Source organism: Esox lucius, chromosome 10, assembly GCF_011004845.1.
Source record: "Esox lucius isolate fEsoLuc1 chromosome 10, fEsoLuc1.pri, whole genome shotgun sequence".
Classification (NCBI taxonomy): domain Eukaryota; kingdom Metazoa; phylum Chordata; class Actinopteri; order Esociformes; family Esocidae; genus Esox; species Esox lucius.
In genome coordinates this window covers 29,708,216-29,736,181 of record NC_047578.1, presented here as the reverse complement: position 1 = coordinate 29,736,181, position 27,966 = coordinate 29,708,216, and the positions used below count along the sequence as shown (strand labels likewise).

At 41.2% G+C, this 27,966-nt stretch overlaps 1 protein-coding gene across 5 annotated transcripts in view; it reads left to right on the top strand.

Moving 5' to 3' along the window:
- The window catches only part of pleca (plectin a), a 191,495-nt gene that overhangs the window by 140,093 nt on the left and 23,436 nt on the right, over positions 1–27,966 (top strand). For all 5 annotated transcript variants that reach the window (XM_010905052.5, XM_010905048.5, XM_010905050.5 and 2 more), the window contains 18 exons: positions 175–294; positions 1,181–1,276; positions 2,681–2,808; positions 4,469–4,562; positions 4,785–4,939; positions 5,253–5,574; positions 5,855–5,932; positions 6,026–6,187; positions 6,533–6,637; positions 17,592–17,687; positions 17,795–17,920; positions 18,041–18,193; positions 18,618–18,772; positions 19,175–19,301; positions 19,584–19,767; positions 26,844–27,001; positions 27,368–27,546; positions 27,682–27,820. In XM_010905052.5, the coding sequence (XP_010903354.4) occupies positions 175–294; positions 1,181–1,276; positions 2,681–2,808; positions 4,469–4,562; positions 4,785–4,939; positions 5,253–5,574; positions 5,855–5,932; positions 6,026–6,187; positions 6,533–6,637; positions 17,592–17,687; positions 17,795–17,920; positions 18,041–18,193; positions 18,618–18,772; positions 19,175–19,301; positions 19,584–19,767; positions 26,844–27,001; positions 27,368–27,546; positions 27,682–27,820 (2,577 nt within the window). The remainder of the gene's footprint in view (positions 1–174; positions 295–1,180; positions 1,277–2,680; positions 2,809–4,468; positions 4,563–4,784; positions 4,940–5,252; positions 5,575–5,854; positions 5,933–6,025; positions 6,188–6,532; positions 6,638–17,591; positions 17,688–17,794; positions 17,921–18,040; positions 18,194–18,617; positions 18,773–19,174; positions 19,302–19,583; positions 19,768–26,843; positions 27,002–27,367; positions 27,547–27,681; positions 27,821–27,966) is intronic.

Sequence of the window (27,966 nt, the reverse complement as noted above, 5' to 3'; positions counted from 1 at the left end):
GGGTACTGCGGTGGTTATTATTATTTAATGATGTTTTCCTCTAAAATGAATAACAGCTTTTAGTATTTTAGAAGAAACAGTTTTACAGTACTTTTACAGTAAAATGAGAAATGCATTTTAATACTAATCCCTCTTTCCTCTAATATACCCTGCTGCCCCTTATGTTTCCACCAGGAGCTAGAGCTACGCTGGCAGGAGTACTATGAGCTGGTCACCCTGCTGTTGCAGTGGATCAGACACCACATCATTGTCTTTGAGGAAAGGAAATTCCCTACGAGCTATGAGGAGATTGAGGTAAGCATCCTTTCATACTTTGGCAATTGTGGTGTACCTGTCATGGGTCATCTAGCACTGAATTGACCTGATATGCCAAATATGTGTACAAAAATTAGAGTAGTACCTAAAACACGGACATTAATCAACAGGAATGTTCTGGCACATTAATCAAAGATACTTCAATAACTTCGCTGTTGGAAACACTGACTTAACAAAGACTCAACATAGAGCATTAATATCAATCACTTGATGGCTACTACCACATGCTAATTTTTTATATATTTTGATCTGTTTCATTAAGTGATGATATTTGCCACACAAGCTAAATTATGAGTTTTGCTATCCCATACTATTTCTCAGACAACACTGTAATGATTTTGACTAAACTTGGGTGACTGATGCATTTGGCTCACTTGTTAATGTTGTTACTTGTTAGCTAACTTGTATAAATTGTTAGCTGGTACAAATGAGCTAGCTTCTACACTAACAGCAAAGCTAAAGTTTACTATCTAGCTTGCTACTGTCTACTATGCTATCTAGCTGCTGCTGCAACAGTGTTTAACATAAGGCTCTGGACCAGAGCTAATGTGCCAACTTATGCACACTGTTCCATAAAGTGTTACAATAATTGTATTGATGATCTTTATTTATAACCAGCAGTTACATACTGTACTTGGACTATGGTAGTAATAGTGTAGTAACATCTGTCAACTGTGATATTTTCCATGTATTAGGAAGAAGTATTCTTGACATACTGCAGTTATTTTGCACTCGGATCATAATGTTTTTGTAGGAGCACGGATATACCGTAATGGTGTGGAATTATAGGAAATTTGACATTATATGGGAAGTTGGATGAATCAAGATCTATGTTTTGTTGTCATGGTCCATTTTAAATCTCCAGGTTCTTTGGCGGCAGTTTTTGAAGTTCAAAGAGACAGAACTGCCTGCAAAGGAAGCAGACAAGAATCGCTCCAAACAAATCTATATGTCGTTTGAGGTTAGTAAATATAACAAAAGAGAGGAAGGTGAAAGCTAAAACGTGAATGTTTAGACACAGCTAAGGAATAGTTAATTGAATGAAGGCATTAAGTTATTGCTGGCCCTGTTTGTATATAAAGTGGGAATAGAAAGCCACCACCCTCTTTCAAAATGTTAATTTTGTTGCCTTACAGTTTTTGTTGCCTTACAGTTTAAAATGAAAATACATCAAATCTTATTTACACACACAAAACCACAAAACTTAAGAAAATGTATTAAAATAAAAAATTGTAGAATAGCTTATTTAGATATGTGAACACCCCACTAAGTTCATACCAATGTGGAACAACCTTTTGCTTGAATTATAGCCATGAGCCTGTCATGGTTGAAAGAAGGCAGGTCACCAGGTGCAGAGCAAGTGTAGGTTAACAACCTTTTAATTGTAACCACAAAACCACAAAAGGAGAGGCACAAGTGCAAACTGAGGCACACCACAACTGGTACAAACAATGATCCACAACGGAAAGGTCCAAAAGAGCAACAGGGCAGCTTCCTCTAATTGGGGACAATCAAAAAGGCAGCACAGATGCCTAGAGGCATCTCTGCGGTCAGGCCCTGACTGTGGCCCCCAGATGCATAGAGATGCCTAGAGGCACCCCAGCCAATACCTGACAGAACCTCTCTGATCAATCTCCTCTATGCCTGGTCATCCAGTTTGGAGGGACGGCCTGATCCATGCAAGGTCTTGATGGTGCCATATGGCTTCCACTTCTTAATAATGGTCTTAACTGTGCTCCAATGAATAGACAAAGCCTTTTAAATCTTTTTATATCCATCCTCTGGCTTGTGCCTTTCCACAACTTGACATCATAGATCATTTGAAAGATCTTTTGAAAGTTTCTACGGTCGATCACAGATGGAAGCCACAGATGAATTCCTTCAAAGATGGAATCTGGAAGGTGGTTGGTAATACCTCAACAAGTTTGCAATTGCAATTATGAGGGGGTTGTTCACATATGCAGAGGTTATTTTTACAGTTTTAATTTGAATAGATTTTATTTATTTTTTTTCCTCATTGTGGGATATTTTCGATTACTGTGTGTAAATTACTGCCTTCAAGTGAATGGGTTAAGGTGTCCAAACAGACTGATACTGTATATATATTTTGTGTGTATATATATTAGAAATTAAGAGACCATGGCACCTTTTTCGTTCCTTTCCAAATAAGTCTAAAAGGACTTTTGAGTGAGGAACAGAAGCATTCAATTTGCAGTGGTCTCTTAATTTTAACCCTTCTGTTCCTCACTCAAAATAATGAAAGAAAAAGGTGCAGTGGTCTAAATATTTTCCGGAGCTGTATACACACACGTGTATGTATGTATAAATATTTCACATGCCTGTCCTGTTTTTTCTGTTCATGCAGGGTGCAGTTCAGGCAGGACATGTCAAGGTGCCCCCTGGGTACCATCCCTTTGATGTGGAGAAGGAGTGGGGTCGTCTTCATGTTGCCATACTGGAGAGGGAGCGTCTGCTAAGGACTGAATTTGAGAGGTGTGTCACAGGCTTTCTTAACATCTTTCACATTGCCTTCTATACCTTTTAAATGTAACCTTCTGTATGTAATAGAACATCAGTTTGGCATAGAAGAACTACATCCCCTTTTAAAGTCAACATGAATGGTAACTCAGAAATATCACACAAACATAAAAAATTTATATATGTTCATTGTTTCTGCCATATTTGTCTTAAATGACTACCGGTACACAATTATTTCTCAAATACCAATATATGAGAAAAACCAAATTCTAATAACATAATGCAGATCTTACCCTCAAAGCAATATTAAAGTTTTGTCCTCTCTTTCAGCATGAATTGGTTATTACATTTAAAGGAAAAACATTGAAAAGATTGACGGTTTGATCCTTTCAGTTAGGGACAGTAACTATTAGACTGTAATTTGGAAACTGTGTAAATACCCAGAGATGGGCAAAGATACAGACATCAAAATAAATTACAAAATACAGTAGACACACCATGTGTCAAAATAAACTACTTTATTTTTGTATTTGAAAAATACCCACATGCAATTCTATAGTATGTTTTTTTATATGCACTTGTAGTGTCATTGTTGTCCTTGAGACCTCAGCTTGTTAGTGAGGCTAGGATTTATTCCAGTGTGTGGCCAAAATACCACTAGATCCCTAGGTTGTTTCTGTAAATTAAATGTGTTTCTGGTCAAATAACCTGGTAAAATAACGATAAAACAAAAACAAACAAATCTCTCCCTTCCCTTCCCAGGCTTTTCTCTGGACACAAGCCTTTCTTAAATAGATACATTCCCAAGAACATATCATTTATTTCCAACAGTAAAAAACCTGCCGGTGGCATTTCAGTCATTCTTTAATTTATTTTCATCTTGCTGCACTTTGTCACCATGTGAATTATACTGTCACATGGTGTTGTTGTCAGAGCAACCTACATTTTTATTAGTCATAACCTAACTGATTATTCTCACCAAACAATTTGGCTACTGTAACTATGTATATCAAAACCAGTTTTGTCAATGTGAGAAGAGATTGTGAATTGAGTGCAAGTACAGCTGGACAAACCCACAATGACTCACTGAAAGATTGAGACACTGCCGTTGCCATGGGAAACAGTTCCATGCTGTTATTTTTTTTATTTTCGTCATAAGCGAGTTATTATTGGACAATCCTTTTCAAATCACAAGAAAACAGCACATTGTTTTCGGAAAGGGTTGGTTATCACAAGACTTGCCAGCCTTCAGTAAAGCTCCAAAACATAGTGGTCAGGAAAGCTACTGTGAGTGGTGAGTCAGCATTATCAGAGTCCTATAATTATTGCTACAAGAGGACTAGCTGTCAGGGAATCTTTCATCATGGGCTTTGCTAGTCAGAACTTTGGTTTAGAGTTTTTACTTCGTAAAAAGAAGACAAAGAATTAGTGAGTGTTTTACCATGTGTAAGGTTTCTGAGAAAATTGTGGAAAGCTGAAAATATGTTAAAATAACCTCCATTGTATTGTATAAGGGTTTTAAAAGATTTGTTTAACCAACTGAGGATGAAATACTGAACTTCCTTCACAAGGCCAAGGGGGAACTAACCACCTTGGCCATTAGACGTTTCCTCATTAGACGTTGTCCCAGCTTTAAAGCTAAGTTATGAGAGTTATGTCGGCCTTTGACCCTCAGGTTGGAGCGGCTGCAGAGGATCGTTAGTAAGGTCCAGATGGAGTCTGGGGTCTGTGAGGAGCAGCTCAACCAGGCGGAGGGACTGCTGCAGATGGTATGTCTCAAATTCCAGAGGCAGACAGTCGTTTACCTCTAAGGCTTGTCAGTGGTACTATGAATGAATACCAAGCAAATATTGTGATATATGATATTCAAAAGCATTCTTGGGACTGTTGTCTACAGATGTTATGTCATCAAGGTGGAACACACACCACTGCCATTTCTTCAGCCTTAACTGTATTGTAGGTTGTGGTGTTAAACTCTGTTTCTGTTCTAGGATATCCGATTGCTGAGCTCAGGGAAGCCTGGTATTCACACAGCAGAGATAGAGACAGACCTGGACAAGGCAGAGAGCATGATCCGCTATCTCTTCAATGATGTGCAGATTCTGAAGGATGGACGTCACCTACAAGCTGAACAAATGTACCGCAGGTCAGAACAACCATAGAGTTTAATCCAGGTAGTGGTGAAAGATTGATGATAGAGTTTTGTGCAGTGGGTGGGATTTGAACCCATGCTGCAGCAGTAAATGTGCCCCAGAGTCTGCGACCCATAACACTGGGACTGCCAAAACCACAGAGTATTACTTTTTGAATGCCACTATACATATTATTGTGCTCCAGTATAACCACAGTATTACCATGTACTTTAATATTATTAACATGGTCAATCCAACTCATTGCACTTCCTGGCCGGTTGACAGTGAACAGAGATTCATTATGGCTTCCTCCTAATTTCCCAACAGAGTGTATCGGCTTCACGAGCGTCTGGTAAACCTACGCAGCGAGTACAACCTGCGTCTGAAGTCCGGAGTGACTCATGCCCAAATACCCATGACCCAAACCCTCCAACAGGCTGCTGTGGGGGTATGTCCTGAACTGGACAAGGTGACCCTGCGCTATATCCAGGACCTGCTGGTTTGGGTGGAAGAGAACCAAAGGCGGGTAGACCAGGGGGAGTGGGGCTCGGATCTGCCCAATGTGGAGTCCCAGCTGGGCAGCCACCGTGGCCTGTACCAGTCAGTGGAAGAGTTCCACGCTAAGATCGACAGGGCAAAAGCAGATGAGGTACAGTATGGAAAAAAGGACTTGGGAGAGTATTGGAGTTGGGGAAAATTAAACTGATTCTTATCATTGATCCTCATTGGTTATTGGTCATTCTCAATGATAACATAGCAATGTTACACTTTTTAGTCCGATATTATATATAGTTACTTTTCTTTTGAAAGAGTTGTAGGAGAAGCAATGTTTACGTTAGCAAAGTTAAGGTTTTCTTTTGTTCTTTTGCATTTTCTGCTCAGTTAGTTCACCGAAGTACTGTACTCTATCCATTTCTATGTCCCTTCAGAATCAGCTGTCGCCTGTCAGCAAAGGGGCTTACAGAGACTACTTATCTAAGCTGGATCAGCAGTATGGGAAGCTTCTGGTATGGTCTTGACACAAAATATGAAAATACAAATACAACAATTACCTAATGCACCTACAATCTCTAATTTTGCTGATATTCTGTTCTCCTCAGAGTTCAGCTAAGGCACGTCTGCGAAGCCTAGACGGGCTACATGCCTTTGTCACTGCAGCCACCAAGGAGTTGATTTGGCTGAATGAAAAGGAAGAGGATGAGGTCAACTATGACTGGAGCGAACGCAACACCAACATGACAGCCAAGAAAGACAACTACTCAGTATGGCTATTTACATTCTCACCATCCTTTTCTTTTTTTCACAATTCAAGTCAATGAGAAGCCTATCCGTTACACTTAATGCCTAGAAAGTTTGTATTAGATTTTTATTGTTTTTTATACACCTTTTATTATTTTGTGTATTTATTATATATTTTCTATTAGATATGGCAGTGAGGAAATATACAGTAGGTGGAGAGGGGAGAGTGTATGCTAGAATACAGTGGGCCTGTTCTCAAACCAATAATGTGTGACATTATGTATTAGCATTTGATTATAATTTTGAATGCAATTAGGTAATTATACCCTTCGTTCGGCTAAAATGCAGTTTATGTTGATTTGTTTCAGGGGTTGATGAAAGAACTGGAGCAAAGGGAGAAGAGAGTCAACAGTGTTCAGGTTCAAGGAGACAAACTGCTGAAGGAAGGACATCCTGCCAAAAAGACTATAGAGGTGAGAATGGAATTAATATTGTTTTGACAATTCTTGAACAGTATTAACTATTTCAATGGAACTGAAAATACTTCAGTTGCTGAATCTTGTTTACAAACAGACTAATAAAATACGACTCACATTACTGATATTTATCAGGGATTTTCTTCTACTTTGCTTTTTATGTCTAAAAGGATATGAATATGAACAAGAAACCAGGCAAGCCTAGTTCAGCCGACCCGCAAAAGAATGTGTTGATCGTGGCTGCCCTCTCGAGAATCAAACCTGGGTGGCCCACGTGAAAGGCTGTGTCGTTAGCCACTATCCCACAGACCTGTACACGTGCTGGGTGTCAGTATAGCCTATTGGCATTATATAATTTTGTCACTTATTAACATTACGCCAAGTTTGAATATTTCGTTAGACACCATTAACTATTGTGTTAAACTGAGTAATGTTTCTTATTAAGTTTACCTCCACCACAAATAATATGTATGACTGTATGACTTTTGCCACTGGCCATTTTAAAAGCTTATTAGCCATTCGTGAATGACACTGATAAAAGAACTACTGTATCAATATAGGTGACGATAACGGACTTCCTATTCCTATTTAGGCTTCCTATTACATAGCTACATAGGGTTGTAACCAGCGAAGTTTTTGTCTGTCCTGAACCTCAGGTATGCGTTTTGACTGTTACGGGAGGCGAACACGGGACCTATTGTTCTGGAGCCCGCGTCTCTAACCACTAAGCTATTTAACAAGGGGTAGTCTGTCTTTTCTTTTCTTTTCTTTCAGGCCGGCTCAGCATAAGCAGTCTGGCAAAAAAGGAGGCCACAGGATTAGGGCTGGGTATCACCACAGATTTCCAAAATCTATTTGATTCTGAATCACAAGCTCCCGATTCGATTACTGATTCGATATCTATTAGGTTAGGGATATTTCAGTTACAATACCAAATGTGCTTGGATATAAAATAGATTCTCAGACAACTTATGTTGTAAATTGTACAAGCAAGAAGCAACCCTTGGATATTTTTTATAATGCACCAGGTTAATGTTTACATTAAGAATTGACCCCAAAAAGGTACTTGCCAAATGACTTCGGATCTGACATTTTTGATGTCTCGTGAAATGGTTGATATCTGGGTGATGTCTCATGAAATGGTTTGGAGATTTGTGGTATTTCCACAATATTTCACCCCACATTTTGCATATCTTACATATGTAGGGCCCTTCTTTTGGCCAATTCCATGACTGTTTTTATAAAACAAACAACAAAAAGTAAAGACATTCTTAAGTTTAATTTAAATAATGCTTTCAGAGTAGGTACACTACAGTGCAACTAGTAAATTCAATTACATTTCATTTTAAGAGGAGAAGCTCATATTTTCAAACTTTTCAAAGTATTTCATACAATACATTCACTGCGGCACTGAATAATTTTTCCGCCAGAAAAGAATCACTTGTACATTACAGTGGCGAGGGACAATATAATGTCCTTTCTTTCATAACACAATCCCTCTCCAAAGGTAATGCACACAAGCAGATTAACAATAACACCAATAATAACATCAAAATAGGATTTTTTTTTTTTACGTTGGTTATGTTCTCTAAACATTTCTCAATGTGCTCTACCATATATTCTTTATCTGATGTAAAGTAATATTCATCATCATCATCATCATCTTCTTCCGCTTCATCCGGGGCCGGGTCGCGGGGGCAGCAGTCTAAGCAGGGATGCCCAGACTTCCCTCTCCCCAGACACTTCCTCCAGCTCTTCCGGGGGGACACCGAGGCGTTCCCAGGCCAGCCGGGAGACATAGTCCCTCCAGCGTGTCCTAGGTCTTCCCCGGGGTCTCCTCCCGGTGGGACGGGACCGGAACACCTTCCCTGGAAGGCGTTCCGGAGGCATCCGAAACAGATGCCCAAGCCACCTCAGCTGACCCCTCTCGATGTGGAGGAGCAGCGGCTCTACTCCGAGCTCCTCCCGGGTGACCGAGCTTCTCACCCTATCTCTAAGGGAACGCCCAGCCACCCTGCGGAGAAAGCTCATTTCGGCCGCCTGTATCCGGGATCTTGTCCTTTCGGTCATGACCCAAAGCTCATGACCATAGGTGAGAGTAGGAACGTAGATTGACCGGTAAATCAAGAGCTTCGCCTTGCGGCTCAGCTCTTTCTTCACCACGACAGACCGATACATCGACCGCATTACTGCAGAAGCTGCACCGATCCGTCTGTCAATCTCCCGTTCCATCCTTCCCTCACTCGTGAACAAGACCCCTAGATACTTAAACTCCTCCACTTGAGGCAGGCACTCTCCACCAACCTGAAGTGAGCAAGCCACCCTTTTCCGACTGAGGACCATGGCCTCAGATTTGGAGGTACTGATTCTCATCCCCACCGCTTCACACTCGGCTGCAAACCGTCCCAGCGCATGCTGAAGGTCCTGGTTTGAAGAGGCCAACACGACAACATCATCCGCAAAGAGCAGAGACGAAATCGTGTGGTCCCCAAACCTGACACCCTCCGGCCCCTGGCTGCGCCTAGAAATTCTGTCCATAAAAATTATGAACAGAACCGGTGACAAAGGGCAGCCCTGCCGGAGTCCAACATGCACTGGGAACAAGTCTGACTTACTGCCGGCAATGCGGACCAAGCTCCTGCTTCGGTCGTACAGGGACCTGACAGCCCTTAGCAAAGGACCCAGGACCCCATATTCCCGAAGCACTCTCCACAGGATGCCGCGAGGGACACAGTCGAATGCCTTCTCCAAATCCACAAAACACATGTGGATTGGTTGGGCAAACTCCCATGAACCCTCCAACACCCCGTAGAGGGTATAGAGCTGGTCCAGTGTTCCACGGCCCGGACGAAAACCACACTGTTCCTCCTGAATCCGAGGTTCTACTATCGGCCGTATTCTCCTCTCCAGAACCCTGGCATAGACTTTCCCGGGGAGGCTGAGAAGTGTGATCCCCCTGTAGTTGGAACACACCCTCCGGTCCCCCTTCTTAAAAAGAGGGACCACCACCCCGGTCTGCCATCCCAAAGGCACTGTCCCCGACCGCCACGCGATGTTGCACAGGCGTGTCAACCAAGACAGCCCCACAACATCCAGAGACTTGAGGTACTCAGGGCGGATCTCATCCACCCCCGGTGCCTTGCCACCGAGGAGTTTCTTGACCACCTCGGTGACTTCAGCCCGGGTGATGGACGAGTCCACCTCTGAGCCCTCATCCTCTGCTTCCTCAATGGAAGATGTGACGGCGGGATTGAGGAGATCCTCGAAGTACTCCTTCCACCGCCCGACGACATCCCCAGTTGAGGTCAACAGCTGGCCACCTCTACTGTAAACAGCGTTGGTAGGGCACTGTTTCCCTCTCCTGAGGCGCCGGACGGTTTGCCAGAATCTCTTCGAGGCCAGCCGATAGTCCTTCTCCATGGCCTCACCGAACTCCTCCCAGGCCCGTAAAGTAATATTGAAAAAGTAATTTTGTTTTGTTTATATGTTTCCCACATAGTTTCTCCTTGGAAAATGTACTGAATACACACTATATATACACCGCAGACTTTTATTATGAAGGCACAATAAGATAACATGAAGTCCTATTGTTGCTGCAGAATGTATAACGTTTCACCACAAACTTTTATTCTGAAGGCAAAATACGAAATCCAGTCTTATTGTAGCTGCCGAAATTCTAATGTTGCCTGCTTGACGCTAATCACTTGTACCCGATTGTAGCTATCGAGTTGTGACAGTTAGCTAGCTACCTTTGGTTAATTGTGTCTCAGACGATGGGTAGGCTACCTTCTTTATATCAATGTAACAGCCACTTACAGAGAGTTCAACACAAACGTGTGCATGCACACAGACAGTTACCTTTCTCTGACCTCACTCGCTAGTTTGATACTCTGAACATCGAGTGCAGGATGTTGTAGTAATGTGCGAATCATGAATGAGATTTTTGAACATATATTTTCAGTGACCTAGATGTACTGAATCACTACTCTAGAAAATTAGTTCAACCAGTAAATCACTTTTGCGCAAGAGAATCACAGAACCTCCTATCCAAATCACCCACGGGATCCGACAGGTAACGTTTACTTTTCAAGTGCTTTTGTTATGGTTTTGTACCGAGGTGAAATCAGTTTTATATTCGAGATTCAACAGACATTCACATTCGTTCCTCCGTTATGGCTCCCTTCCACATTTAGGGACCGAGGTAATAGAGTAAACCAGGTAATTGCCGAAATGTCAGAAGACGAATATAGTATCATTATGGACTCTCATCAACATCATTCCATGCCAAATATTATACCACATTGGAAATAAAATGTGGTATAATAATATACCGTAATGTCAAAAAGATCTTTATTGATTTATCACTAATAATAATAATAATACATGGGATTTATATAGCGCTTTTCAATGACCCAAAGACGCTTTACAAAAACAAAGAACACTGAGAAATAAAATATACAACAACAAAGGGGCTATGGGAAGGCTTGTTTAAACAGAAATGGCTTAAGGCGGAGGCGGAAGGTGTTAAGAGAGTCAGAGTCAAGGATGGATTGTGGCAGTGAGTTCCAGAGCCTGGGAGCACTACTCAATAAATCATTGGAAAAACTTTTATTTCAGTATTTCTTCAATATCTTTTTCAATGATTGTCATAGGAACTTCAAACCTTATGTATATTATTCTAGAAATAGCTTAGTTTTTCAACCTAAACAAAGCTTGAAGGCCAGCTATTATCAGAATAACACACATCAGGTTGAAAAAGTAGGCCAGCTCTTATAAAATAATAGACAACAGGTTTGAAGTTTCTATGACAATCGTTGAAAAAGATATTGAAGAATTGCCAAATTATAGATGGGGCCATTGATTTTTTGATTAGTATTAAATCAATAAAGAGCTTTTCCACCAAAGCAAAGCTTGAACAAGTAGGCCAGCTATTATCAGTATCACACATCAGGTTTGAAGTTCCTATGACAGTAATTGAAAAAGATATTGAAGAAATGCCAAATTATAGATGGGGCCATTGATTTATTGATTATTAATAAATCAAAAAAGTGTTTTTCCACAAAAACAAAGCTTGAACAAGTAGACCACCTATTTCTAGAATAATATACACCAGGTTTGGAGTTCTTATCACTTTTATTGAAAAGGATATTGAGGAAATACTGAATTAAAAGTGTTTCTATTGATTATTAATAAATCAATAAAAAATTTTAAACCAATACAAAGCTTGAACAAGTAGGCCAGTTATTTCTAGAATAATATACACTGGTGTATATTATTCTAGAAATAGCTGGCCTACTTGTCAAATTCGAATGGGCAGTAGGTCGGATCAATTAAAAAAAGTACCCAGAGAAAATACGGTACAAAACATGATTTGTTTCTGAATAACTCGGGACAACTGAAAACAAACTGAAAAACGGGACACCTGGTCACCCTATACGTTCTACACTTTGATGTTTGGGTTCAAAGTTTGGTACGAGTTTTTCCAGTGTGCAAAATCTCTGAGTGTTGGTAATTCCCTAACTATTATGCAACTTAATCATTCAGGGAAAAAATGCAGTATTTTACTTTGAGACATTGTTTATATTATTCTGCCAGATGCGGAAGCATTAAATCAGTGCATCCTGAAAACGAATGCCTTATATTGCTTGAAGTACACAAACACTGAATATACTGAGGATATAAATAGAGTAGCAATTCAATGTACTAACAAATTTACTGTTTATCACATATGACAACGCATCCCATTTTGTGGATGTTATAGAGATATCCAGAGATGTCTAATTTACAATTACTGTAGATAAACATTAACTTTCTCCACAAATGAAATTAACAATGGAATTATCCATAGCAAGCCATTGTTCAATGCCCCTTTGCTAGCTACAGATGTCGCTTGTTTAGTTCCAGCGCCAAGGGGGCAGGCCGCGTCGAGGAATGCCCCGGTATACCACGGCAAGTTGCAGTGCGGTGCTGCATGGACAAAAACATAAAATAAAAAATAAGAATGGCCACCAGGAGGCATCTGTGAGAACGTCGACACCCACCTGAAACTGCTGTTATTCAAGCCTGCATCTGTACTTACACTCACCTAAAGGATTATTAGGAACACCTGTTCAATTTCTCATTAATGCAATCATATTATCAACCAATCACATGGCAGTTGCTTCAATGCATTTAAGGGTGTGGTCCTGGTCAAGACAATCTCCTGAACTCCAAACTGAATGTCAGAATGGGAAAGAAAGGTGATTTAAGCAATTTTGAGCGTGGCATGGTTGTTGGTGCCAGACGGGCCGGTCTGAGTATTTCACAATCTGCTCAGTTACTGGGATTTTCACGCACAACCATTTCTAGGGTTTACAAAGAATGGTGTGAAAAGGGAAAAACATCCAGTATGCGGCAGTCCTGTGGGCGAAAATGCCTTGTTGATGCTAGAGGTCAGAGGAGAATGGGCCGACTGATTCAAGCTGATAGAAGAGCATCTTTGACTGAAATAACCACTTGTTACAACCGAGGTATGCAGCAAAGCATTTGTGAAGCCACAACACGCACAACCTTGAGGCGGATGGGCTACAACAGCAGAAGACCCCACCGGGTACCATTCATCTCCACTACAAATAGGAAAAGAGGCTACAATTTGCACGAGCCCACCAAAATTGGACAGTTGAAGACTGGAAGAATGTTGCCTGGTCTGATGAGTCTCGATTTCTGTTGAGACATTCAGATGGTAGAGTCAGAATTTGGCGTAAACAGAATGAGAACATGGATCCATCATGCCTTGTTACCACTGTGCAGGCTGGTGGTGGTGTAATGGTGTGGGGGATGTTTTCTTGGCACACTTTAGGCCCCTTAGTGCCAATTGGGCATTGTTTAAATGCCACGGCCTACCTGAGCATTGTTTCTGACCATGTCCATCCCTTTATGACCACCAGGTACCCATCCTCTGATGGCTACTTCCAGCAGGATAATGCACCATGTCACAAAGCTCGAATCATTTCAAATTGGTTTCTTGAACATGACAATGAGTTCACTGTACTGAAATTGGCCCCACAGTCACCAGATCTCAACCCTATAGAGCATCTTTGGGATGTGGTGGAACGGGAGCTTCGTGCCCTGGATGTGCATCCCACAAATCTCAATCAACTGCAAGATGCTATCCTATCAATATGGGCCAACATTTCTAAAGAATGCTTTCAGCACCTTGTTGAATCAATGCCACGTTGAATTAAGGCAGTTCTGAAGGCAAAAGGGGGTCAAACACAGTATTAGTATGGTGTCCCTAATTATCCTTTAGGTGAGTGTATATGGCCAGAATAAAACATTCAGAGGAATATTGTCTACTATAACTCTGTTTATGGATTGCTATGTTGCTGTGTTTGATTCCATGTTCTAGGTCTACACACGTAAATCACTTCCTTTTCATTAATTGTAATTATTTAAACCGAAATATAATTATTTGACTGGAAATATAGCGGTTGATTACAACGATTAAGTTAACGAAATAAATATAGGAAATAAACAAATGAAAGTATTATTGCCTGTGTTCTTAGAAATAATCCTTATATGTAGGCTATTCTTTTTTTGAATGGGACATTTTGTTAGGTAAAATGGGACACTATATTATGATTAAAATGAACTATTAGACACATGAGAAAAAAATATAAAATCTGCTATTCAGATTGGAAACATTCAAAACATTGTGCAAAAATATTGTTGTCTATAAAAATAATTGCGATGTGGCTCAAATTATTTAGGACAGGCAATGTAATAATTGCGACAGCCAGGTGGCCAGAGAGTACCCGGGCAGACGCAAATCACTCTTAATGGGTGATACCCCCTGATAAAGGATGACGATCCCTGTGTATTAACTTAACAATGAGTATGAAGTGTAATGTTGATGACATAGTTGATCACATGTTGATCAGTTTTACCTCTAAACTTAGTATTGCAATCTTATTCATGAAATTCCTTTTTTTAGGAGATAAACAAAATATGAAATATACAATCTGTCTGAATAATAAATATTTTATAGAACCATGATGATGATCCAGCATCCTATGTAATTCATCAAAGATATTACATTAATTAATTATTAGTGAAACAAAATGAAAACGATATCCTTGACCAGAGGCATAGCTAGAATCACAATACATTCCGGGCTTAGTACCCGCCCAACACCCAGGGGAGACTCGGTGCTGACTAATTTGGATAAAAAACATTTGGATCATAGAATTAGTGTTTAAATGTAGGCTATTATACAGTATGGCTATTTAAAACAAATGTTTGGTAGCTATTCTATACGGCTGGAATTCAGGAATTTTAACGGCCATATTGGCTGATTTGATAAAACAAATGAGTTGATGCATAAGTGACTGACGCTTTTGTCTATTAATTACAATAGAGTAAACTCTGACAGCCTTTTCGCCAATTGTCATAAGATGTGTTTTTCTACCATGCTGTACTTCAAAACTATGTTCATAACAAATAGTTCTGCTTTGTATTTTATTATTTCTTAAGATAATTCAAATGTTTAAACCATAGACTGTATATAAAATGGATGACGCCCTTTCGCTCTTTTCCATTGGTGAAAAATGAAGCCACCAGTGTCCTGATACGGCGCTGACATCTTGGACTTGTGTCTGCGCAGATAGCGATCTTGGGACCAGTTCTGCGCAGTAGTTATGCGCAGTAGCGAGAAGGAAGTAAAGCCGTAAAGCCGCGAAATCAACGGCCCCACCCCTGTGCCCCGCCCTCACTCTCCCTCGCAGAATGCGCATACCGTAATCAATCGCAAGTCCAAGTACAGTACAACCTTTGCTTGTTAAACCTAGACGATATGTTATAGCCTAACTTACATCATGTTTAACCTTAATTTAGAATAGGCCTAATACAAAAATAATTGGTAACTTCTAGCTAACGATCACATGCTAGCTATTAACATGGCTATTAACGAGGCTTGTTGTCTTTTAGCTAACGTTAGCTAGCCCATTACATTTATTTACTAATTAAATAGCACAAAATTTAACTTACCGAAAAAAATTCAAAGATAGAATGTAAATGCCAGATCGGTTAGCACAATGTACTGCAGAACAACCCATTATGTCCGTGTGAAATTATATCAATTATAGAAATTTAGAGATTAAATGTAAAGTTCCAATCTCCTCAGTCCTCCGAAGATTCAGTGGCTCCTCGGCTCAGATAGCTATCAATCACAGCTGTGAATCACGACGTCACACCACCGTTTTTAGAGCATTAAATAACTAACTAAAAACCAACTTATTTTAAAAACAAACTCTTGAATTTACATTAGCGTGATACAAACTACAGTAAATGACAGAAACCAGCTTCGGAAAAAGGATAATTGAAGGGTAATTGAATTGTTTAGTTGGTCTCGCGTCCCATTGAATAACATGGGGAGGGCGGGGTTTATGACCTATACTGGGACCACTCACCAGGGGGCAATCGAGACGTTTTGGCTTCACTTTTCAGGGCTTGTGCGGCACGCTTGGTTTAAACAAATAGTCTTTGTTACTGTGTAGGCTATTGGTGTACTTTATTAAAACATTTCATAATTCTATCAGAGATGAAGTTGCAAGTAGAAACATTTTGCTTTTAAATTCGTTAAAACCTGTTATTTTAGGAAAACATTGTGAACATTGTCGTTTAGAAAACGGTTTTCGAGAACGAATAGCATTTTCAGCATTCTAGCTCCCCCATTTGTTTGGAATAGTGCAATCACAGTTTGACACAATCTACCGACGCAATCTACCTGATCTTACCGGGGTAAGAAAACGCTGTAATTAAATGAACGACATCTGTAGCTATCAGACAATGATGGCTACTAGCTACAAGCTACTTTATCTGCAAATTTGCTAGTAAACTTACTTCACCAATACTATTCAAGAATGCCTTACATTAGCTAGTAGACAATTTCAGACATCTTAACTATAAAAATTGGCTGCTGCTAATGCAAGTTTATAAAATTGTGTATTTGGTAAACTTTTGCTGTAATATATTATTTCATTACTGCTATCTTAGTTTATTACTGCTCCACTGCTTACTAAGAATATTGTGTACAGACGCCCAGTTTTTTCACTGGAAGGGAGGGGGAGCAGCACAGTGACAGGTGCAGGTGGACTTCAGGACTCTACCATATTATGGGGAACCCTGAATCAAAGATATTGGAATGGGTTACCATAGAGATTAACAACTAAAGTAGAAAAAAATATAATACCATTCAATACAATTATATATGAATGTGAGTTATTAAACAGAGTGCTATTATAGTGAACAACAAGATCCCACCATGATATAGAGATTGAATTAAGAGCTTGGACAAAAACATTAATTAAATGAATCAGTGATTCAAATTATCTGAATCCTTTCAAAGAAGTGTACTGAAAGATTCAGTTGACTTTAGTGATTCAGAATCACTAGAATGTTGCTCTGCTCTGATGCTCATACGATAGTAAACTGTGTGAATGTAAACTGTGCTCAGCTTGGTAAAATATTGAGTTTTTCTATGGCGGCGCATCACAATTTAGCATCAAAGTCAATACAGTGTTTGTCTGAATTCCGTGTTTATGTCTGGATTCCGCAATTAGAAATTACAGGGCTCTACATGTGGCTTTGCTTTTGTCCAGTTATTCTCTGTCGTCATAGTTTTTAAATCCGAAATTTATTCAGACATCTGCCTTTAGGCCTGGCGATGCCTTCAGTGGTGCAACTTCCGCCATGTTGACTATTCTCAGCCTAGCTTAGCATGTTCAACGAGATCTCGTTAACAGGGTTAAAGCTTCATGCATCCACTTGAAAAGGCATATATTAAATGATTGATTTGGGGATTTTATTAATCGATATCAGATCACTCAAAGATAGATTTTAAAAGATCGGAGAATCGATTATTTTAACCCATCCCTACACAGAATGTCTCACACTGATCTCTCTCTTCCCAAAGGCCTTTAGTGCTGCGCTGCAGACCCAATGGAGCTGGATCCTGCAGCTTTGCTGTTGCATTGAGTCCCACCTGAAAGAGAACACTGCTTACTTCCAAGTATGCCAGCTTGTTGTATTCCCCTCACATTGTCCATTAAGCATAAACAAATGCTTCCTAAAAACATTTACAATGGTTTTTACCCCTCCTTTTCTATCCTTTCCTAGTTTTTCTCAGATGTAAATGAGGCAAAGGAGAAGATTAAGAAAATGCAGGAGACAATGAAAAAGAAATACACATGCGACCGAAATATTACTGTCACACGACTCGAGGACTTGTTACAGGACGCAGCTGTAGGTTGACCTACTTCGTAGAATTTTGTATGAAATCCAGGAACTCAAACTTCAATAACATTACACACTACCTTGTCATTGTCTGCTTTATTCAATATGCCTGTTCTGTTTACATTGTAGGATGAGAAGGAGCAGTTGAAAGACTTTAAGGCCCACTTGGATGGGCTGAACCGGAGGGCCAAGACCATTGTCCAGCTAAAGCCACGTAATCCTGCTACACCAGTCAAGGGCATAGTGCCTGTACAGGCTGTCTGTGACTTCAAACAGATGGAGGTGATGAGCCTAATGCTATTCTTATAGAATGAAACAATCTTGTTATTAGAATACCTGGTGTCTATTCAAAACATACTGACACATTGAAATACAATGTTGTGCTGAGCCGTTGTTCAGTATTAATAAAGCTGGCTCCATTCACAAATGTGTTTCCCTGCTGGAGACCAGTGTTCCATACCTCTCTACCACTATGTCACCTCTTTACCTGTTTTGCTATGATTCCTACTGTCAATAAAAGCCTTGAGAAAACAATCAAATGTAGAAGGAGATTGTTTCAAGTCTTCATTAAAACAAAGTAGTACCATGTTTTTCAGGAGTCTTATCTGTAGATTTCATGTAACTATCTAACTTGGATATGCTCAAAGGCTGTTCATTACAATCAAACACATTATAAAATGGGCATCCATTTTGTGCCTCTTTCCAGATCACAGTCCACAGGGGGGATGAGTGTAAACTGTTGGACAATTCCCAGCCATACCAATGGAAGGTGCAAAACCCTAAAGGCTGCGAGGCGACCGTACCCTCCATCTGTTTCCTGGTTCCGCCCACCAACAAGGAAGCAGTGAGCAGTGTCTCAGGGTGAGGAGAATAGGGCTTGTACAATGACATTTAGTCAAAGGTGAAATTAAATTGCTAAATCAAAGGTTTTATGGTATATGTGATAGATATATGAGTAGAATAAATTTTAGCAATGTTGTTTCATGGCAACGAGGCCACTGGCTTCCTCTAGTTCAAAATAGATATATTGTTCATTTTGATGACTGCAATCATTTGGCTGAACAACCATCAGAAACTTGATGGCCATCGCAGTCCTAGAGGAAGCCAGTGGCCTCCTCGCCATGAAACAACATTGCTAAAATGTATTCTACCCATATATCTATCGTATATACCATAAAACCTTTGATTTAGCTATTTAATTTAACCTTTGACAGATCTTTAAGGCCTCAAAAAGCACTGAACCCATCTAATCTCCCCGCACAGTTTGGATTCTAGTCACCAGGACCTGCTGGTCTTGTGGAGGAGGCTGCACATTGACATGAAGAGCCTTATGTCTTGGCAGTACCTGATGAGAAACATCAACCTCATCAACACATGGAACATCACCATGGTGAACTCAGTTTTGCACAGCCTGTCTCATATGGCACCCTATTTATTCCCTATTTATTACATTTTGTATTATGGTACAATCATTATTATAGATGAGTATAGGCTTATTAAAAATGTATTTACATCCACAGAATGTTTGACTTATATTTGAACTTATATAATGAATTGAACACTATAATTCACCAAATAAGATACTTGTACATTCATTTAAATTGTGTAGCTATTATTACAGTTTATTATTACACTCTTCTAACCACACTTACCATTTTTATCCTTGTTCCAGTTTAAGACCCTCAGCGTGGAGGAGTACAAGTTAGCTCTGAGGAACCTGGAGCTGCACTACCAAAACTTCCTGAGAGACAGTCAGGACTCTCAGCTGTTTGGTGCTGATGACCGCATGCAGGTAGAGAGTGACTACAACAAAGCCAGCCAGCATTATGAAGAATTGCTGCACTCTGTGGAAAAAGGTGGGTGTCAAAACCCCATATATTTCATATTTATTATATTTTATATTGGTTGACATCAGTGTTAAACTTTTTTTGCACACTGTGTTACAAACTTTGTTGTTGTTGCATTTTCCCTTTATGAACATTATTATTTCAACATTGGTTCTGAAAAAGTTTACTAAAACCAATGCCATGTCTAAAAATAATGGTTAAATGTTTATTTGACATCTTTGTAATTTAGTAGATGCACTTATCCAGGGCAACTTACAGTAAACTGTTGAATTCACATTACAGGCTATGTGGCAGCCACTGGAGGTAAGGTTAAACGTGGTTTTGGTGTCAGAGCAATTTTGACTGCCTAAGCCTCTTTCTGCTATACTATTAAGAAATAGGGTTATATGTTGTGGAGCTCCGCCCCCTAGAAAGAAATTTGTATGCAGTTGGGGCCCCTATAAAGGTACCTGTGGCCATAGGACCCCCTCCCTTTTTTCTTCAGCACAGCTGAACATCACTTTGCACAAGCCAAGAATTCATCTGCAGTTATCGTCTTGGATTATTACAGATTTTAACAATGAACAATGAAGTTTCTCGTAGCCACTTGCCGCTGCACCGACCTGGCCGCCAGTGGAAATACAACTTCTGTGTGTCATGCCTGGGACCTGCGTATGCTCGTGCGGGACTTACTGACCCTCCTGCCTTCGCCGACTGTGCTTCCTTGGCTCTCTCTATTTGCGTAGAGAGAGCGAATTGAGGTTGAGGTCGATTTATACTACGTCCTGGAGTCCTTCAGCGATGACGACGCCTCTGCTAGAGACTTTGGGGAGGGGGAGGAAGGTCCTTCTCGGGGCCCTACTCCCCTGAGAATAACCTCGTAAAGGTGGAGAGTGGCGTTGTTGTTCCTGTTCTTCTGCCTTGGAAATGGATGACAACATTTCCTCGGCCGCCTCCCTTTTCCGTCCTCCTCCCCTCCTGGTGGAATTCTCAAGGATTAATGAAAGAGCCGCTCTCAGGATCGAGCTGCCTCTTCCTCCTATTCCATCGCCTAGAGAGAAGTCCAGGATGTCCAATGGTTCCTGGGCTGAATCTTTCAAAGCCAATGATGCTCCCGCCCTGGAGGTCCAAGGATTTAAAGTTTTTGCTGCAGGTTCCTTTGACGCCCCCCTCTCTGTGATAGCTCCACTTCGTTCCTACTTTCCCTTCACTAAGATGGTGGGTACTCAGTCTGCTATCAGCGGCTCCGTTCCCCCCTGGAACCTGCGCTGGCTGCACAGTTTTTACCGTTGTGGGGCTGGCAGGGAAAGAAGCCCCTCTCGCCTTCCCCCAAGGACAACTCTTCTGTGACGCTGTCCATGCAGCTATCGAATCTTTCCACAAGACCGACACGGACAAAAAAAGAGCTGGGACGCCATCTTCCCCTATCCAGACACAGCTCTCCTGCTTCCTCTGATGTAAGATCTTCTCCCCCCTCTCAATACCCTGGAGTGTCAGCCAAACGCCATCATTAACATTTTAGAGCACTCTCACCAACGTCGCCATGACAATGCTTGTGTGATAGCAGCTAAGGTACCGCGTATGCAGATGCCAGGTTCCATGCATAGCGGATCTACACCTTCTAACAGTATGAGTGCTTCTCATGATATTAGCCGCTGTGGTCTAGCAAGTCTATTGCATTTGGACGATGTATAACTTCACACCATCCAAATGAAATGTCCATTGCATTTGGACGATGCATAAGTGTACACAATGCAATGTGTATATATTTATTTATATATTTAATAATGTAATTATCCATTTAATAATGTAATTATTGTTTGCTTGTCCATGCAATTAAAATGCAATGTAGGGGTGGGACTTTCAGTAAGATTGAAGTGTTCCCATTCCATTATGTCCATGCACACTGAAAACACTAGGCAGTTGACACTCTACACTACTCTGCAACCAGCAATACTCATCTAAGATCATACTGATCACACATGAACATTCCAGATTGTTTTTTCATGTACATTCAATGTACATTAGAATATTCTGTACCATTCACATGCATACTAAACTCCTATTGTATCTATAATATTCAATACATCTACCCATAATCTTCATAGTCCCATCCTACTCTTTTACATTGTATATTATTGCTATATTTTTCCTATATTTTTTACTTTATGTATTTCTCAGTTCTTACTACGTAGATGTGGGGTGCCATGTCACAAGGATTTCATTGTGCAGGAGGACACTGTGTTATTAAGTGCATTTGATAAATACACTTTGAACTTGAACCACACCGGTTGAAAAACTTGTAATAGCCCAGAGGAATATCTGACAAGTAGTATTGGTGTGATTGCCTGGTTAACAGATACAGATATTGATGATGTTTTAGACAACATTTGCAGGGACAATAACCTTGACTTGATTTGAAATACTTGTCAATTTCATCTTACTCAATATTATGTCACAAAGAATATGACTGTAAGGCATTTTTTGAGAATTGAAAGAGAACATTTACAGTATTATGCCCATTAAAATGTGTTATTTTTAGGAGGCTACACAATTAGAGAAGGGGTGCATATGAATCTAATACTGTAGGTTCAAGCATGCCAGTTCAGTTTGGCATCTTGCTTTGTCCTCCAACATTGACCACTGACCAACAATAGCAACCGGTCAAAAGATGATAACGATATTTCAGTTGCACAACACATTTGTTTTGGCAACCCTGCAAGCTTGTTTTGCCTGCATAAATGGCGACTAAAATGCAGTAATCTCGTAGCCCAACTCGCGGAGAATAGATGGGAAAAAGCGATTTCAGTAGGCTATCTCGTCAGCGGCTGCTCTGGATACAGCATGTCATATTGCGTAGGCCAATGTCTACTTGTAGTCTACCTGCTGCATTAAGGCGTATTACATTTTTTGGAGGGGGTGTTGGAAGTAATATGCTATTATGAATGTTAAATCCGATTATAATGGGAAGTGAAGAACACGACTTGAGTTGTGTGTTTTTTTTTGTCCAGCCTGCACAACCTGGCCCTAACTCCCTGTTTAACACCTTGCGTCTGTATTTTATCGCCAACGAGAAAACATTGCTACGGTGAAATCTTTTTTACGAAATCTTTATCTTTATCGACGTTTACAAACAACTTTAACTTGTCTATTTCATTTGGACGATGCATAAGTGTACACAAAGCAAATGTAATGTGTATTTATTTATTTAATTATTTATATATTTATTTATTTCATAGTATGGCACATTTAGTCCTCCATACACTACAACTCGCCTATTGGAATCCGTGCACCCGGGGGACTTTTGCACGAGCATAGACCTAAAGGATGCTTACTTTCATGTGACAATCGTTCCTCACCACAGAAAGTTTTTCTGATTTGCGTTTCAGGGCAGTGCTTACGAGTACATGAGTGTGCCCTTCGGTTACGTGCTTTCTCCGCACACCTTCTCCAAGTGCGTGAAGACGGCACTGGAACCCTTAAACAGACGAAGAATCAGTTCTAGCCTATCTGGACGATCTACTGATTTTAGCCACATCTGCAGGTATGGCAAGGGCTCACATTCGCTAAGTGGTGTCCCTAATTCTGAAATTGGGATTCGCTGTGAATTGGACAAATAGTGCGCTGAGACCGACCCAGCAGGTTTCTTATCTGGGTTTCCACCTAGACACGCGGCTGATGAGAGAGCGCATTTTGGATGCCAGGGCTCAGGATCTCCTCTCTTCCCTCAACCTGTGTCGCCCACTTTGTGTGCGATCGGTTCAGTTGATCATGTCGTTGTTGGGCAAGATGGCCGCAGCGCATGTGGTGGTTCCCCTGGGACTGCTGCACATGCACAGACTTCAAGCTTGGTTCTCCCAACAGCTGGTAGACCCTGTGTGTCATCGAAAATGACTCCTATCCCTGCCGACCAGCCTATGGGGGGATCTGGCCTATTGGAGAGACCCCAACTCGCTCTCTCAGGGAGTCCCCATGGGGAGAGTTCAGGTGTTCACAGACGCCTCCCTGCAAGAGTGGGGAGGCATTTGTCAGGGGCAGGCAATAAGGGGCATGTGGCCTTAGGGCCCTCCCCAAATCAGTCTGTTAGAGTTGGACACTCTTCTGCTGGTGTTAACCCACTTCCTGGACCTGATCAAAGGCTGTGACGTTCTGATTTGCTCAGGCACCTGTGCTCAGGTGCTCACCTGTGAAGGTCTATGAGACGACGAGTGGCGCCTTCATCCGGAATTTGTCTCCCTCATCTATCAGAGATTTGGGGAAGCCCAGACAGACCTCTTTGCGTCTAGGACGAACGCTCAGTGTCGGCTTTGGTTCTACCTCAGTCAGCGGGATCCCCCTCCTTAGGGCCCCCTCCATGTCACCCCTGACCTCCCGGGCTTCTTTACGCATTCCCGCCCTAACATTGCATTACTCGTCTACTGGCTCGGATCAGATCGGATCAGTTACATCTGATCCTCGTGGTACCGGATCGCCCCGCGGTGGTCTGGTAGCCGTAAATGATTCAATTGCTGGAGGGCCGCTTGTGGATGGTCCCTCTCAGGCAGGACGCACTGTCCCAGGCCGGGGGCACGATTGTTCGCCCATCGTCGCTGTTAGGGACCCTCATGGTCTGGCCCCTGAACAGGACTGGCGGATTAGAAGGGGACTGTGGTGGTACACACTATACAGGGTGCTAGGGTTTCATCTACTTCCAAACTGTATTCCACAAGGTGGCACATGTTTGTGACTTGGTGTGAACGGTCTTCCTATGTTGCCCGGTCAAAGTGATTCTGTCTTTTTTACAGTACCTATTCGACATGGAGAGATCCCCCTCTACTATTAGAGGTTATGGATCAGTGATCTCAGCTTGTCACGAGGGGTTTGCTTGCAACACTGTTTTCAGCCACCCGCTGATTAGACGTTTCCTTTTGGGTATGCGCCGTATGCGCCTTGTAGCCAGGAAGGTGCGCCCAAGTGGCACCTTTCCAGGGTGCTCAAAGCACCTCCTCTCTCTCTATGAAAACAACCTTGCTCCTCATCTTGTGCTCTGCTAAGCGTGCAAAGATGCATAGTGCTGTTGGCGAGCGGTGTGAGTAATGTCCCTCAATTTTTTTCCCGTTTTCTCACAGCCCTTTGTTGCATTTTATAGCAATAATTTTCGATAGCCCTGTTGTCTAGCAGGTTCACGAGCCGGGTTCAATCCCCTGTTGGGTTTGTATTTTTGTCCTTTTCCCTTACAAGCATGTCTGCACTCATTCTGTAGGTTTGAAATGGTCTATTATACTAGTTTTTTACGCATTCCTTGTAATCACTCGTTCCTTCCTGCCTTTGGCAATCTGAGGGGTGTGTGTGTTTAGGGTTGTGGGGATAGTCTCGGACTTGACCTAGCGGGTCCCAGTGATTCCTGTTGGGTTTGGCAGGGAGTATATCCTGGCTCGCTCGCTCCACCATAAACCACTAGGAGCTAAGCCTTCTAGGGGGCGGAGCTCCATGACATATAACGTTAGTTACTGAGAATGTAACTCTGATTATATGAGGGGAGCGGAGCCCCCTAGACTTGTTGCCCTGCCTCACCTGGCTTTTCTGCTGGCTGAAGAAATTGTCGGGAGGGGGTCCTATGGGCACAGGTACCTATATAGGGGCAGGTATGCCCCAAATGGCTGACACACGTGCATACATTTTTTTCAGTGACGGCCACTTACACAGCTGGGGTAAACCACTAGGAGCTAAGCCCACTAGGACTCCGTTCCACTCATTTAACCGGAGTTACATATCCAGTAGCTGATGACCTTCTTATTCATTCATCTTCAGTCTAACCATAATCACCATCTAAGATTCACCCTTTCCTCTCTGTTGTTAGAAATCGGCGGTTTCGTATAGTGGTCAAATAATGTAGAACCCGTATCAAATCGAGGGAGAAGTTCGCTCACATTCATTGGAAAATTGCAGCACAGATGTCATACAGTGAACGTTCCATTATCTTCTCACTGTAATGTTGGTTACCAGCTAGCCTATACATTAAGGGCGTTTCTAACTAAGACCATGTCTTTAGAAGTGAACCCCCATGCCATATGGCCATCGTAAACATTCCTGTCATTAGAGCACAACCTACAGAGAGAGATAATCTAAACAGAAAGGTTTCTGTTGTTCTCATTATCTAGGCACATTCACTTCCAATGAAACGTACATTCATATTGTAATTGTTAATGCTCAGATTCCACACTGTTCATTGCGTTAATAACCTCGTCAAAGCATGTCATAATCTTTTTAATGCATTGAGTTGTTGAATCAGTCATAAGAATTGAGCAATTGCTAGCGGGACTGAAGATAAACTTTTCCCTGACACCAGAAATAGTCGCAATACTCTATAAACGTAAACAGTTTTATTTGAGGCTTACTATAACATAGATAATGTTTTTGTCTGTCTGGAACAAATCCTAATGCATAATTTGTTTTGACTGTGAGGAGATTCAAACAAGGGACCTATAGTTTGCAGGTCCACCTCTCTAACCACTACACTATTTAACAAGTGATGGGTGGGTGGGTAGTCAGTCAGTCACTCAATCACTCAGAGAGACATTGGCTCTTCTTTGCCGGCTCCGCTTACACGGTCCGGCAAAAATGCTTTAACCGTGGTTCAACAAAGAAACCGCAATCATGTCAAAAAAATAGCGGGTAGACAATTATTAAATATTGTTATAGGCCTAGACGTGTTATTTTGTTTTTGGTACTATGCAATGATAACCACAAACCTTAGTGATTTCATGGATTTGATGAGATGTAAGTCCAGATATAGTATAATGTTAATCAAATAATATTTGAGTGGGCAGAAAGATCGTATTTGTGATCAAGACCCAAAATCAGTGAGCTGCTACTCAAATCGCAGCTTGCTCTGTGCTCCTTTTGACTAGAGCTTTGGTGAAAGGTAGTGCACTATATGGAAATGGGTGCCATTTGGGATGCTGTCCTTTTAAATAGAGAATTTAAAACATTGTATAGACGCTTCTTAATATGATTGTATAATAATCAGGCAACAGCGCTGTTTCATAAACCAAAATTCTAGTCCTCATAATCTAGAAATCCATTTCCTTGAACACCTTTGTAATGGTTTCCTACATACTGTTCAGGTGAGCAAGATGAATCTGAATGCAGGATATACCTGACCAAGATCAAGGACCTGCGTCTGAAACTGGAAGGTTGTGAGACTCACACTATCACACGGCTGAGGCAGCCTGTGACCAATGAGCCACTAAAGGCCTGCACCCAGAGGACAGCTGAGCAGAAGGTACTGCCGTGATGACACCCCTCAGTTTCATTACAGGCACTGTGGAAGTTTTTGTGGAATTGCATTGTGGTTCCCATGTGCTTAAGATAGATAACATGTCACATTGATTAGGGGATTATTTTTTATGAAAATATTTTACAGATCAGACATTTTATTGAATATTTTCCATTGGCTTTTTTCTTCATTGTGAAAGGTTTAAGAACTTTGTATACTTGAACTTTGTATGTCACACTTTACAATATAATGCTGATAAGCTTTTTAGCAAAATAATGCTTGGATGTCAATATGGAATGGCACCCTAGTTCTTGCTTCAGAATAGACTGCTTTTTTGTCATTAATTATTAATTATTCCCCTTTTCGTTACAGAAAGTACAGACAGAGTTAGAAGCTTTGAAGAATAATTTGGCCGATGTGGCTGAGAAGACTGAAGAGGTGCTTGCATCTCCTCAGCAGTTCAGCTCTGCTCCAGTGCTGCGCTCTGAACTGGATGTTACAATGAAGAAGATGGAGCATGTCTACAGCCTGTCCTCCGTCTATCTGGACAAGTAAGTTCCTGGCTGCCTCTGATTGTTATGATGTACTTATCAAAACCATTGGACCAATAAGTAATATATTGAGTCCAATTATTAGAGATTAATCACATAACACACATGCTAAAGCAAATTCCACTCCCTGTTTAGACTGAAGACCATTGACATAGTGATCAACAGTATAAAGGGAGCAGAGGTCACAGTCAAAAAATATGAAAGCCGTTTACGAGACGTCACCAAGATGCCCACGGACGAAAATGAGGTGGAGAACCATCTTACCCAACTGAAGGTACATTATATCTGTTATAATTTACTGCTGCATGTTAATGTAAAATAATGGATTATAATGATCATCTAATGATAGTTTCAATTAAAAAGATTGCACTCATACTCTCTGGTCCTGGCTATGCCCCAGCCATCTCTGTGCTGGACTGG